This window comes from Rhamphochromis sp. 'chilingali', assembly GCF_963969265.1.
Source record: "Rhamphochromis sp. 'chilingali' genome assembly, chromosome: 9".
Taxonomy (NCBI): domain Eukaryota; kingdom Metazoa; phylum Chordata; class Actinopteri; order Cichliformes; family Cichlidae; genus Rhamphochromis; species Rhamphochromis sp. 'chilingali'.
The window spans coordinates 16,412,106-16,426,991 of NC_137936.1; the positions used below are offsets into that span (position 1 = coordinate 16,412,106).

Genomic DNA, 14,886 nt, shown 5'->3' on the forward strand with positions numbered 1-14,886 from the left:
TGGCAGCTATCAGATGCCTCATTAATATTAATAATAGTAATAATAAGTCATAGTTATTGTTATTATTAACAGTTTTTGTGCTAATATTCTGCCATGAAACACTGTGATATTCATCTTATATGCAGTTATACAGTGAGTAGTTATAGTAGAATAGGATCGTACTGTGACAACCACATGCTTTGTGTGGCACTTTTGTCATTTGCAGAACATAACCTAATATGGTTATGTCCTTTTTCAGCAAGTACCCAGTTGTGCAATGTGTGGGGAACAGCTCTTAATATTGTGTTTGTGAAATCCGTCACAACATGATCAGAGCTCACACCGATGTCTTTCCAGTGAACGATGCAGAAAGGTTGCCAGGAAGAATATCCATACTGTGCCTACAAAGTGACATGTCATGCACTGTGTCCTTTTACTAATCGTGTCATGCCAAGAAGGTGGACTAATAACTCATAATTGAGTCTGTCACTTTCTATCTAAAGGGTATCAGTCTTTGAAGGATCTAAATTTGGTGCATGTGTGTGTAGAAATATTCTTTGCAAACATGCTGAATCTTAATTATTCTAAAAATAATGAATCATAGCTGGTCTATTTGACATCTGACTGCTGTTTCCTTTTCTTCTTGAAGATGCTTTTGTTTCCTCACATAGCTTCATGATTTCTAAACAGACTTTGTTTTTCTATTAATTTAAAAAAAAAAAAAAAGTACGAGTTTGGTGTGGAATAATCTGACTGGCCTGTACAGAACCCTGACCTCCCTTTACCCCATCAAAATCACCTCTGAGAAAATATTGAACAGAAATTGCAAGTCAAGCCTCTTGTCCAACACCACTGTTGGGGGGTGGGCAATCATTCCCAGTGACACATTCCAAAATGTCATAGAAAGCCTTCCCTGAAGAGCGGAAGACATCATAGGTGCTCTGCCTACAGATGTAGGATGGGATGTCATAAAACCTCCTGTAGGTGCAATGTGAAGGTGACCGTTTTTGTCCATATAGTGAAGCGGCAAACTGACTGAACTTTCAATATGCACTTGCAGCCTTAGAACCAGTCTTATAAGAGGTACCTTCCCTTTGATTAATTGCCTCGTGATCGAGTACCGAAACCTCTGAATAAATGTTTTTTTTTTCCAGGGTGCGGAACACATATGCGTCTGTGTGCACTGTTTGTTACTTTCCTATACACGTGAGCCATGAAACAGATGAGTGAAAGACTTTTTTTGTTTATATTTCCGTCAACAAAATCAGACACGCATGCATCTGTGAAAATGTTCTATTCACTGAAAACACCATGAAACTTAATTTTCAAAGATTCCACACAGCCGTATTTCATTTGCCCAAGGAACAGATATTTTAATTGCTTTCTTTATTGTGACCTGCTGTTCGTGAGCATGCCTGTACAATATTCAGAGATGTTGCATTCTGCTCAATGCCATGCTTTAGGTGGATGTGAATATTTAGTGTAAAAGAGTACCAGCGTGATACTTGTGAAAATGATTCTTCAGTTTTTCTCAGCCTGCTTTGAAGCTACTGCTGTCTGAAAGTCCACTCATTACATAACAACCAGATGTGATCTTAATCGGTTTACGTGGAACCGATTCCAGAGCTCTTTGGGGGGCGGGGGGTGACTGAAGTGTGAATCTGCAAGCATCTTTAAAAAAATCGAAATAAAAAAAGCACTGACCACAACACTGCTGACAAACTGCTTTTTGCACAGGTCAAAAAAATAGCAATGTCCTGTTAGAACAAAGTTATGAATGATATCTTTTTGCAAGGTACTGTCATTGCTGAATTGATACTATTCATCCCACGTTGAGTCAGCAAGTGACTGACGAAATGTCCTGGAGTAGTTTCAGTGCAGCCCTGAGTCAGGTCTGGAACCTCACTGATGCTTGTGAGTTTGTTTTGTAGATGCTTCACTTTCAAAAAAACAGTCAAAGATACTACAGTACACAGGTGTCTGTGTACAGTTTCTTCTTCTTTATTTGCAGTTCAGATCATTGACTGTTGTATGATGCTTTCACCACACCCTCCCCAAAATAAATCTGCAATTGCTCCCCATGACTTTGTGCTCCCTTCATTGTGACAGAGTGGTTTTAGTTTGCCTGTCAGTTTTGTTCTAAATGTGTGTGACTAAGTGAGATTACTTTTGCATGCATGCAAGTGTGCATATGCCATTGAGGGTGAGGCTGGCTAGTTGGAGTTACGGTAAGTTAAGATACAGCAGTGTTGCTGCTGGTAAGTGATGTATATGGGTCACGTTTGAGGTTAGTGCATCAGCATGTTGACAGTGCAGTCTATGGTTCCTCACGTATACTGCAGGATGTGATGTATTCAGTGCTCTATTCCTTTTAATGGCAAACATAGCAGCTTTTACATATCGTGAAAGCAACTCTAAAGAGACATCTGTCATATTATTAAAGTAATTTATTTCAATTTAACAGAAGGCACAATAAATATAAAAAACACAGAATGAAACATCTTTATAAATAATTATAACAAATGTAATATTATTATAACAAAGTGTCCTTTTTTAAAAACAGCATGATAATGATTCAAAAGGATCCTAACAGAAAATTGTCCATAGGACAAATTGGTTATAACGTCTCATAAAAAATAAAGACAACAGTTCAGTAAGTCCCATACAAAAAATTCACATCTGTCAATACTTGTAAAAGTTCTGTTTCTCCCAGAGATGAGCTTCATATCTTGATTTAGGTCGGGAGGTCTTCCAGCAGAGGTTATTGTCTGTGTCGTTTAGAAGCCAGGTATGTCTCAAAGTAGTTAAACAATATGTCCAGCTCTCCCATGGCCTTGTATAGACCTCTGCTCTCCATCTGCATATGAGCAAAGACAGGTTCACTTAGTACAAATGGCAAAAAGTATAGGCATGCATATTCTTTTGAAATCAGGATTACAAATATTGCCTCACTGCATGTGTGACTTTGACACTCACCTGAGTGTAAGTAGAGTTCAGATTGTTGATGTCGAAATGTTTTTTGCAGGAGAAGTAGTTCCTCTGTAAGAAGAGCAAAAGAGACATGATGTTACTACTGGTGATCTGCATGCGGACAACATTAAGAAAAGAACCTTAAGGCGGGAACATTCAGTCTCTTCTCTTCCCTTTTTGCATAATCTGGAAGATGCACACTTGTGCATTTCAAAAATCACATGACTAATGCAGTATTAAGACTCGTTCTGTGAGCACTCACTTAAACCCGAATCAACCTGTCGCAGGGTACTTGGAAATTTTTTGGTTTAATGAATTAAGAAATTGGATATTTGTAAATGCAGAGTAGAAGCTAACTTCCTTGCAGATGATCACAAAGTCAAACGGCTATTTAAAGTAAAAATCAAAATCAATATATAACTCAATTTATAGGTGTATTTTATCAACCAAACCCTATCCACCTGACCAAACATACTTTGCAGTGATTACTTGTAAATAGTTTTATTGAATTCTGCTCGGCTTTTTTTTTTTATTGCCATCTTTAACGACTTGAGCGAACATAACAAAAAAGTCATATGAAGCCACTGAATGGTAGTTTAAGGCATGCACTTGCGTATTCTACAGAGGATACTCGTGACCTTAAAGCAGCGCAAGGTGAATATTTACACGGTTTGTTTTGCTGTGGGAGTTAACACGTGTCAGATACTCACACACTGGGTGACATCTCTCTTCAGGGTATTGAAAATTTCTTGTATGGACTCCACGTGAGGCTTTAAGTTCTTGGTGTCTTCAGTCACTCCGGCCATGGCTGTCGGCAGAACCGTGTCCAGGTAAAATTCCAGTAAGCTGTTCATGGCGTAACAGGCAAACGGGCTCTGATGGAGCAGAACATCAGCGTGGTTATTTTCATGCTTTTCTTATCAAATCCTAAACTTTTTGTGGAGAGGGTTTTTTTCCCCCTCGAGAATCTTACCTTAAAGGAGTCTTCGACGGACTGATCTAGCAGCGCTGAGTCTAAGTCATCATTTGCTTCCTGCAAAAACAGCGAAGGAGAAAAAAATAGTAAGTGCGCCGTGAGACACCCGTGCACCCACAAAGGCTGACAGGCAGAAGTGAGAAAGTGCAGCATCCCCGCTGTGGGGAAGGCTGGTGATGCTGCAAAAATGCCTGCAGAGAACGTGCTTTTACTCACGTAGAAATCTCTGATCCGTGAATAGTCCTGTCTGAGCTTCTTGAGCCTGACGGGGAAGCCCTCCACGAAACGGCAGCAGCGGTTGTTGCACATAGGAGAGCACAAAGCAGAGCTGAAGAAAGACGCGAGCGCCAGGACGCACAGGAGGACGGTCTGAGAAGTCATTCTGCTGGATAAGATGCTGAAGTGTTCTGGCTGGAATGAAGAGAATAGCTGGTCCACAGAAATGCTGATGCTCCTGCTGCTGCTGCACAAAAGGCTTTGTTGGATCTTGCTGAATTGCTCAGAAGAGAAAAATGTGTATACTAGAGCTCATCAGTTGCTTTAATTTATAGCAAAATCTGGCGAGGGAGGAGACTTACTGGAAGAGAAATGGTTAAACATGCTTCATACATGAAGGGGAATTTTTTTTTTTGGCCTAGAAGCAGCTAGTGTGTTGCATATGTTCTACCACTCCCATCATATGGGTTGGTATTGACATCATGGAAATAAACTCTGACATCATTTTCTGTGATCAATAATTCAATAGGTTTTTGCTTGTTTTAAAAAAAAATGATTTTTCATATAGTAATAATATTGCATATATAATAAAAATGCTGCTACCACTACCAGTAATAGTAAATATAGTTATCCTTCATCACCTTATTATAATCATTATATATTTAGAATTTTTATTCAACCTGTTGCTTTTAAGTGACAAGTTTACACGCATCGACCCTACTAAGTTCCTAAAAGGAGCAGATAAAGAACTCCAAACTGATTTTTCAGTGTAAAAACTGTGTTTAAAGTCCATGAAAAGCAACGTATGACTATTCACAATAACAAAGGAAATCGAACCCCCATATGGAAATGACATGAATTGTGGTTTGAATATGATGACGCTGTGGATTCTCGCTGCATGTCAGACATACGTAATAAGAGTGCTTTTCACTTTGAGTTGGAGTTACTGCAATCTTTCTTAGATTCCATAATCCTTTCTCAGTGAACCATTTTGCATTAAAAACAATGTATATATGTTTTCAGATTTGTAATAGAGAAACCGCACCGAGAAGTGATTCAGTAATGTTGGGAGTGTAAGAGGTATTTCCCCCTTAGTACTTTTTTTGAATGGAATGTCCAGCAGTCCAGATAATTTGATATCTCCCCAATTCACACGTCGTCTTAGGCCGTGCATGTTAGGCAACACTGGCATTTGGAAAATACGCCCGTGTGTGTGGGTGTGGGGAGGGGGGGGGGGTCATTCTGTGATCGCCTCTGTGTGATAAACAGACTTTGCAGTCAGCAGACAAATGAAGGGTCAAGCTAAAGTTCATTTAACACGTGACACATACATAGTTTTGCAATAATATTGTAATAAGAGATTTAATAAAAGGGTTTCAAGTTGTTTTTGAAGGCAGAAGATTTGAAATGTCTAAATTATGGTGTAACTTTCAGTTTGTTACAAAAAATAAACAGAGCAAGGGAACATGTTATGGTTTGGGTTAGGGAGAGAAAAATCAAGAAGTGGTCAAATCTATCCACGATATCTATTATCTGTGAAATCTATAGTGTAGTCGTTAACCCATTCGCTAACGTGTAAAAGATCCCTGATTTGAGACCGAGAGCCGACAAACTCCATCCTTAGAGGGTCATGAGCTAGTGTACTCTCGTTTGGTCCCATGGTTATGTCATTAAGGCCAATCCAGCGTAAAATCTATGCATGGGGCAACACCTTAGGAAGTAAGGGAACAGCTGAAGTTACTCCACGTAAAATAAATGAATCAGCAGTGACCAGTTCATGGGAAACGCCTCATACTTCACATCAGTGCATGTATGCGCTCTGCATTGTGATTTTATAATTTGTATAATTAGTTGCTTTTAAGATACTTCTGACTAGTCTGATACGTCATTTTTCTGAAAATGACAAATTTTAAGTTGTTAGTCAGAATCTTTTGTCATAAGATGTTTAACCAGATAAACTCCTGAGTAATAGAAACCCACACCACACAATAAATGAGGTCTTCAGACCTGCCATTCACAGAACTGAGGTGTTATCAAGGTATGATTAGTTCAGGTTGAAATTGTGTTACTGGTATTAGTAATGCTAATCCCGTTTGCCACGAGATATACCTGAAACCATATGCAAAAGATTAGCAAAAATGATGTCATCCATTGGTTTGTGGGCTACCGTCTTCATGCCTCCAGTTAAGCATTTCACCACACCTTCCTGTTGTAGGTACTAAGTTGGAAACCTTTTTGCCTTAATTGCTTTAATTCTTCGTGGCACAGATTCAGCAAGGTGTCGGAAACATTTCTCAGAGATTTCGGTTCATATTCACTTGACAGTTATGCACATCCACGATGAGAATCTCTTGTTCCACCGCATCCCAAATGTGCTCTGTTCGACTGAGATCTTGTGATCGTGGAGGCCATTCGAGTACAGTGAACTCAAAGTCATGCTCAAGAAACCAGTTTGAGATGATTTGAGCTTTGGGACATGATAACCTCCTGAAGGTGTCTATGAGAAGATGGATACTCTGGGATCACAAAGGGATGAACATACCCAGTAAGGATCCAATAATACACCAATAATGCTCAGGTAGGCTGTGGCAGTTAAGTGATGCTAAGATGGTACTAAAGTGCGCCAAGAACATTATACGAGCAGCAGCAGCCTGACTGTTGATGCAATACCCTGCCATCCAAATGTCACAGCACAAATCTAGACTCATCACACCTGACGTTTTTCCCAATCTCACCAGTTGTGATGAGCCCATGTAAACTGTAGCCTCTTGCAACACATTCCTGTTTACGGGGAGAACATGCAAACTCCACACAGAAAGACCCTGGCCTGATGGTGGAATTAAACTCAGGACCGTGCTGCCATGCAGCCTGTAGCAAGCAAAAACTCTTCTCGAGACTGAAAAAAATCTTAACAGCAATCTAAGGCAAGGGAAATGTTACTGAAACTGAAAACACAGTGCTAAAAGGTCAAAGTATTTGCTGAGGTAATAAATCAAGAGAGAAGTTGGGTCTTATTCTTTAAGGGCTAAGGCACTTTATAGTCGACTTCTCTGTTCTGGTACAGAGGTTACATCAGTCCTCCATCAGTCACATTGTAACAAGCTGTTTCCTGGTTTTGAATCAGTATGTAGCACCAAAAAAAGGAAAACCGCATACACTTTAATATAGCTGCCTTTCTCGGGTGACATTTGCATTTCTGTCTCATTTTAATATAAAATAAAGTAAACTGACAGACTTGTGACTTTCACACTAGAACGCTGCAAAATATAGATGAAAGCTACAGGCGTGAAGTTTTATCTCTTTGTTTTAGCAATATGACAATACTATGAAAAAGAATCTGCGCTGTCAGAAAGTTAACATTTTCGTTAAGCGGCGTCTTCATCTCAGTCTGTAAAAGGTAACCTGTCAAACGAAACCGCAAAGAAGTGCTTTAGCAGTGATATTTCCCACACCATACAACGGTTTTCTTCTGCCAACACATCCCTTTTCATGTCCTGTTCACAATTTGCTTCAATGAAATGGGGACAAAGCAGAGCCAGAGCTTATCTTGCATCTTGTCGCTTTGTTGTAACAGTCGGCTGGGAGACGTATGCCTTGTAAATAATTAGGTGTCTCTGTTGTCTTTGCGCTTAACCCTTCACCTCAGTTTGCTGATGCTGTCATGCACCAGTGCTGAGAATCTGCTGTCAGCGATTTTCAGCACTTTACATGAAACTACTGCTGATATCACATCCAGTTGAAACCTAACCCACTCCTGGAACTTGACAGAAATGAGCTGATATAACAATGCGTCTGAATGTGAATTTCTTGTGCTCTGCAGACCTGATGACTTGCACTCTGTATTGTAGTTATGCCTTTCCTCAGCCTTGTGCATCACATTTTTTGTCAGTTTATCAGAAACTAACGCGTCTTTACAGTCACATTCACCACACTCCTCTTTCACTTTCACATTGTTTGTCCGTTTGAATGCGTGTGTGTGTGTGCGTATGTGTACTCTCCCCCCCCCCCTCATTTGTAGCACACAACTCTTCTCAGGTATGTTTCAGTTATTGTTTATATTTTGTGGCTTTGGTTATATAAACATAAACAATTGTTATGAAGTGTGAGTGTGTGTGTCTTCACTAGTTTTGTGTAGCTTTAGAAATTCTCAAAAAGGAAATGATTAGAAATGCATCTTCTATGACCAGGGTCAGTAAGTATCGTTGATACCGCCAGTCACACTCACATGGATGGGTGTGGTAACAAGTTGCATGAGATCTGATCTGACAGCTGGTAACTGGGTGGATCGATGCCTATTTTGAAGAATGCTCAGAACAGTAAAAGAGCAAATTTCTTGGAGCTTCATCTTCGTTCCCTGTAGTTGACCAACAGAGAACTACGAGTAATTCTTCAGTCACTGAACTGCCCTCCCAGCTTACTCACTGTGATGAATGTGCTCTGCTTAGTGATGGAAATGAAAAAACGAATTCATCATCATTTATTTATTTAATGCACACTTGACTGCAAACGGACTGGTGCTATTTACTCTATTTGAGCACTTGAAGTGGTTTTCACCACAGTCCTCATTCATTCACACACACATTTATACAAGTGCTTTTTGCCAATACCTAAGTGGTTTTAACCTGACACACACACACAGAATAACACATGCACATACACAAGCATGCAATAATAAATAAAACGTTGTCAACAAATTTATTATTTCTGCAGAGCTGTACAAGCAGTATGAAAAACCGGTATTGGTGTGATGTGAAACTTAAGTAGCCCTGCGCTCATGCTGAGTCGTCATCTGTCAACTGGGGAAACTCTGAAATTCCCTGTGTTCAGCTGACCCGGACCTACTCACTCGTTAATCTACTTTCTGGTTTGTAACTGATATGCTTCAGTTTGATATGATCAAGAATTAGGTTTCATTCTCCATACTGTCTTTATTATTAGCGGGGTTTTTTTTTTAAAGTCAAAGTGCGTAAGCACATGCACATATTTGGTAATTTGCATATGTGCCTAAGATGGTGTTAACCGCACATAAGTAAGAACTGCTCATTGTGACAGCTCATGTTTTCCACATTCCTTTTTAATGTAGTGTATAAATGCTGAATTAGTGAAAATTAAAAATAACAGTTTCTCCGTGCATCTGTAATGATGAATCACAGTTTCACAGATTCTTATCGTTTTAATTCCATGCTTGGTCTGCTGTTCGTCAGATATTTTATTTTTTTTTTATATATAAACACACTTGGTAAGTAAACTGGCTCTTACATAGCATTTTTCTACCCTATGTGAGCACTCAAAGTGCTTTATACAACATGCCTCATTCACCCAATCACTTTTTTTCTATGTGCAAATGCTTTCTATGTAACATTCACACTCTGATGGATTCATGCAATATCTTGCCCATGCAAATCTGGCTACTCCAGTCTGCATGCCAAATATGCAGACTGGCTAACCACCAACCTTCCAATCAGCAGATGACCTGCTCTCCCTTCTCAGCTACAGCCACTCCAGACAATTGAATAGATATTCTTTGAATTCCATTGTGTTTTGATATTATACCACCTTAATAATCAGAGTGAATGAATCATTAAACGATGCATGTTATTTTTGAGCACTCGAGCTGCATGGATATGGATACATGGATATATCATATATGTATTTAGAGTCCTGAAAACAAACAAAGCATGATGTACTTTTCTGGATGCAAAAATTGACTCGTTCCAAAAAGCTGATGCTGTTCATTTGGACGTGGCGTTTTTAATGGGAAAAACGTCTTGTCACGCATCCAAGTGATTTCTTCAGTCTCAGCTTGCTGCAGGTTTCCCCAACCCCAACAGTACATAAGAGGTGTAAACTGCTGGTGTGAATAGACTGCAAAGTCCTGGCCTGAGGAGGTAGGTCTTCTGTGTTGTGCCATCTGCTTAGCCAGAGGTTGTTTGGCTTCTCTGATGTATAAATCACTGTAATCCTCCTGACAGCGTGCACAATATTACTCTGTTTCTGCTGGGGGACCGGATCCTTGGGTTGGAGCAATGTTTGACACAACGAGTATTGGGATTCGGTCCCCTAACACAAACAGTGTGATTTTGAAGTGGATCAAATGCAGCCACGGGGCAATATTATATCCGGTTTAGGGATCTCTGATCAATGCAAAAAAAAAAGAGAGAAAAAAATGCCTATTTAGTGTGTTCCTCTTTAATTCTCAGCAATGCAAAATAAAACAAAACATGGGAATCTTTGACAGTTTACAAATCAGGAAGGCAGGCTTAGTCATCTCAGCATGCTGACCTAATCAAATATATTCTTGAAAGGCACAAAAGCTAGGCTGCTTACGTACGAAAACAGAAACCAACGAATGCAAAGCAGCTCCTGAATAAGCTCTAGTATGCCCACATTTTACTGGCTTTAACAGTAAAAAAAAACAACAACTTAAAAATCAACTTAAGTTGCACAAACTGCAGTAGAGGCCAGTGCATCACATTTCTGATATCTGCATGTCTCTTAACTTGGAGATCCAGTTAGAAAAATCAGTAAAATAGCTTTCAGGCTAGTGTGCAGGTTAGTGTTACAAAACAATATAATGCTGGGTTAGTGTTATTTGGAAATACTACTCACACTTGGATCTGTCAAAAGTTCAATTTCTTGAGCCTGATGAAAAGGCCCTCTGGAGAGAGACCATGATGGACAGGAGGAAACACCAAAGAGAGGTGGACTTCAGAGAGCAGAAATACTGTGTGAGACTTCCAAAGAGGTGCTTGCTGAATGTTAGAAGTCATCCCGCTTGTCTTAATGTCTAGCAAAATGGGACAGATATGAGGGGGAGGAGACTTACTGGAAAGGAAATGGTTAAACCTGCGTGGGTTTTTTTTTTGTAAATGGTAGCTATGCACATGGGGTCTCATGCTCTCACGCTGACCTGTGTTCTGTCAGTGTAGGAATGTTCCAGAAATGCAGTCTATTTCATTCATTAAAGACACAGATGCTTTCACCCAATAACACTTGGAGGGATGCAACAGTCTTTTTATCTGCTTGAATGAAAAAAATACTGCTTGACTTTAGACAGGGCAGAAGTTAGCAGCCGGACTTTTATCCAGAATTAAGCTGCACGAGTGCATAATTTCACTGTTATTGTCTTTATATGTGCAACTGAAAGAGCAAAGCAGGAAGACTCTGGAATGATCTGCCAGAATTTACTGAATCATTGACCTACATAATAATAGCATCAATAGCATTGTCAGACCCATTAAACTACCAAAGATAGAAGCAGCTACTTAATATTGTAGGGTCTTTACCTTCCAATTTAAAGCACCTTGAGGTGACTCTTGTTGTGATTTGGTTTTATATAAATAAACCTGAATTGAACTGAATTTTAAAAAAATTATCAGAAATTGTGCCCATCCAGTCGTTCTCTTCTGCTTATCTTTATCAGGGTCACGGAAGGGCTTGAGCCCGGCCCGGCTAACACAGGGTCACCAGTCTGTCGCAGGGAGAAAATGGTTTTCATTAAATTCAGTAAAGCACGTTGTATTAGTTTACATGTTAATTGTAACTTGTGGCTTGAGTCTGATGACACTCTGGTTTTTGCTATGACACAGAGACAAGAGTTTTCTAGTTTTTCTATAGAGAAGTGGTTAGGTACTCTTGGAGGGAGGGGGGACTCTTTCAGAAACTTTTAAACTTATATGTTATTGAAAAAAATGAGTCACTGTGGATCACTGTGTATGTGTGTGTGTGTATATATATATATATATATATATATATATATATACATATATATATATATATAGGGATGGGTATCGTTTAGGTTTTACCCGATACCGGTGCCAAATCAGTACTTTTGAAACGGTGCCGGTGCTCAAACGGTGCTCAAACCGGTGCTTAAAGAATGGAGAACACAAAATTGGTCCAAAAACCTCTCATATTCAGCTGGTTTTTTGTAAAAAGATGACAATGTTAGCCTTTTCTGCAGCTATGGGGCATATATGGTATCACTCTTAGCTGGAAGCAGTGCTTAAACAATGGAAAAAATACAAACTTTGTCCAAAAACCTCTCATGTTTAGCTGTTTCCCTCTTTTTCTTTGGTCATTTTAGCCTTTTTAGCCAGGGTGTAGGGAGTATCTGCCATCAAACAAGAAGACAGCCGCATGTAGCTATGATGATGTTTGCTAGTTCACCTTACATGCATTAATGTAATAACGTGGTTAGCCTACTCAACGTAAATTACACACAAACAACATTAAGCTACTCACGCAGAGAAGAACGGCTGCTGCTGCCATCAAATACGGCGCATTTCTCGGCTTTTAAAAAAAAAAACGCTATGCGTTGCCAGGTGTTTCATCGGATTTGAGGTGTTACCTCCTTTGACAGTATCACAGTATCAGCTTAAAGCACTTGTTGCAGGCTGCTGAGTTTGCATATTTTGCTGTGAAGTACAGCCAGACTTTTGACCGCTTCGCCTTGGGCATTTTTAATCTGTAGCTCTGCTCTAACAGAACGTACGTACCTGGCCCCGCCTACTATCCTCAGAAACGTAAAATGATTGGCTAGAAGTGTATCACAGCTCAGGAAAAAAAAGCACCGAAATAAAGCACCGAAATGTGCGCTGCTTTTCGGTCTGGTTACTACCGTTTATGTCAGAACCGGTGCCATCATGGCACCGGACACCGGTACCCATCCCTATATATATATATATATATATATATATACATATATACACACATATATATATATATATACATATATATGTATATATATATATATATAGTAGGGGTGCAACGATATTCGTATCGATATTGAACCGTTCGATACAGTGCTTTCGGTTCGGTACGCATATGTATCGAACAATACAAAATTTTTAATTTATTTTATCAACTTTCCTTCTGACGATGCTGTCTGTGTTGAGCGCTCAGTGAATCTGCGTTCGACTACTCCGCAGCCTAGGCGGAGTAGTCGAACGCAGATCCACTGAGCGCTCAACACAGACAGCATCGTCAGAAGGAAGAGCACAGGGCAAGCTAGCAAGACAGAAGTTAAGCTCTCCTTGCAACATGGACCTCCCCCACCCTCATTCAGATCTGGCGTTTGGAATTATTTTGGTTTTCATGTGACGTATGACCCTGAAGGTAAGCGAGTCATGCACTAAAGTAAAACAGTATGTTGGATGTGCCATGCAATGCTCAATTACATGGGTGGGAACTAGTGTGTTAGCGCAGTTAGCTCGTTAACGTGTTGGCCGTCTAGCCCCATGCACGGAGCGATCGGCGGTAGCTCGTTAACGGAGATTTGCCGTGTTGTGGCGTTAAGGTCATTTCAACGAGATTAACCTGAAAGCACTAGTGGGAACACAACGAATATGACTGCACATTTACGCCGACATCATCCTAGTGCAAAGACAAGTGGAAGCAGAAAAAAAACAAGCAAGCATGCTACTAACTTTAGCCGAGTCATTTAGACAGCTGTTAGCACATGATTCTCCTTATATGTTTAATATGCTGCTGAGAATATAGCCCAGAAGAAGCGGATAGTATAGCTTTTATTTTGGAAAGAGACATTTCTCTGTAATAAACTCTCTTTTCCAAAGATGAGTGATTCCTCAATCAGATACAGGGCTCGCAATATCGCTAGCCCGACGTCCCGGGGCTAGCGATCTTTTCAGTCGGGCTACCAAAATCTATCTCTTCCCTGCCCGTCGGGCTATTGTAGGAAGGAAAAATATATGTCAATGCTTTTGCATTCTTTCAGAAATGTAGCTGGGTAATTATGTCATTGGCATCGGTGAGCCACTGTCAATATGTGACATATTGAAATCGCGTTTGAATTTGCGCTTGTTTTTTTGCTTTCACTTTGCAATGACAGCACTGATCTGTGAGTGATGATAATTTGTGCACCAATTCCTCTGACATCGTCTTATTAATTGGTAGCTTACTATGCAAACATGACAAGTGAAATCTCCCGCAGCAAGCTTAAACTTGTGAGAGGTTGATCGCGCAGAGAATCGCTGAGCTTATGTGAGTGCGTGTGTAAAAGCAGCAGGATATATATTTTAGTTCTGCTGAGCCAAATAAGACAGGTCAGGGTGAAGAAGTGACAGCCAAAGAAAAGCTTACCACAAAACGGAGAAGTTATGACAAATCAGACTATAAGGCAAAAAGAAAGTGCAGCTTTATGGTTTCATGGACAAAATAATTTCTGTGGCTGCGATATGACGAGCTAAATAACCAGGGCTGCATATAAGTGGTCCGCAGGTGCGCATTCGCTGTCAAAATAAAAAACACGCACAAGGGTTAGGGTTAAATTTAAAAACTGTACTTTTGAGTTAAAATATATATTTATAATTTTAATAAATGACAAATTAAAAAGGCATGAACATTTTTTTTGTATCGAAAAAATATCGAACCGTGACACCAAAGTATCGAACCGAACCGTGAATTTTGTGTATCGTTGCACCCCTAATATATATATATATATATATATATATATATATATATATATATATACACAGTGATCCACAGTGACTCAGTCACAATCTTTTTCAATAACATATAAGTTTAAAAGTTTCTGAAAGTCCCCCCTCCCTCCAAGAGTACCTAACCACTTCTCTATAGAAAAACTAGAAAACTCTTGTCTCTGTGTCATAGCAAAAACCAGAGTGTCATCAGACTCAAGCCACAAGTTACGATTATATATATATATATATATATATATATATATACATCCATCCATCCATTCGCTTCCGCTTATCCTTTTCAGG

The 14,886-nt window shown here is 39.6% G+C and overlaps 1 protein-coding gene across 1 annotated transcript; it reads right to left on the reverse strand.

Moving 5' to 3' along the window:
- Positions 1-2,561: 2,561 nt before the first annotated feature.
- il10 (interleukin 10) lies at positions 2,562-10,911 on the reverse strand (the record flags this gene model as incomplete). Its single annotated transcript, XM_080890915.1, is given in 7 exon segments — positions 2,562-2,836; positions 2,956-3,018; positions 3,660-3,824; positions 3,923-3,982; positions 4,142-4,336; positions 10,751-10,764; positions 10,767-10,911. Coding segments are annotated over 7 exon segments (738 nt in total). The 3' UTR covers positions 2,562-2,740.
- Positions 10,912-14,886: the final 3,975 nt, after the last annotated feature.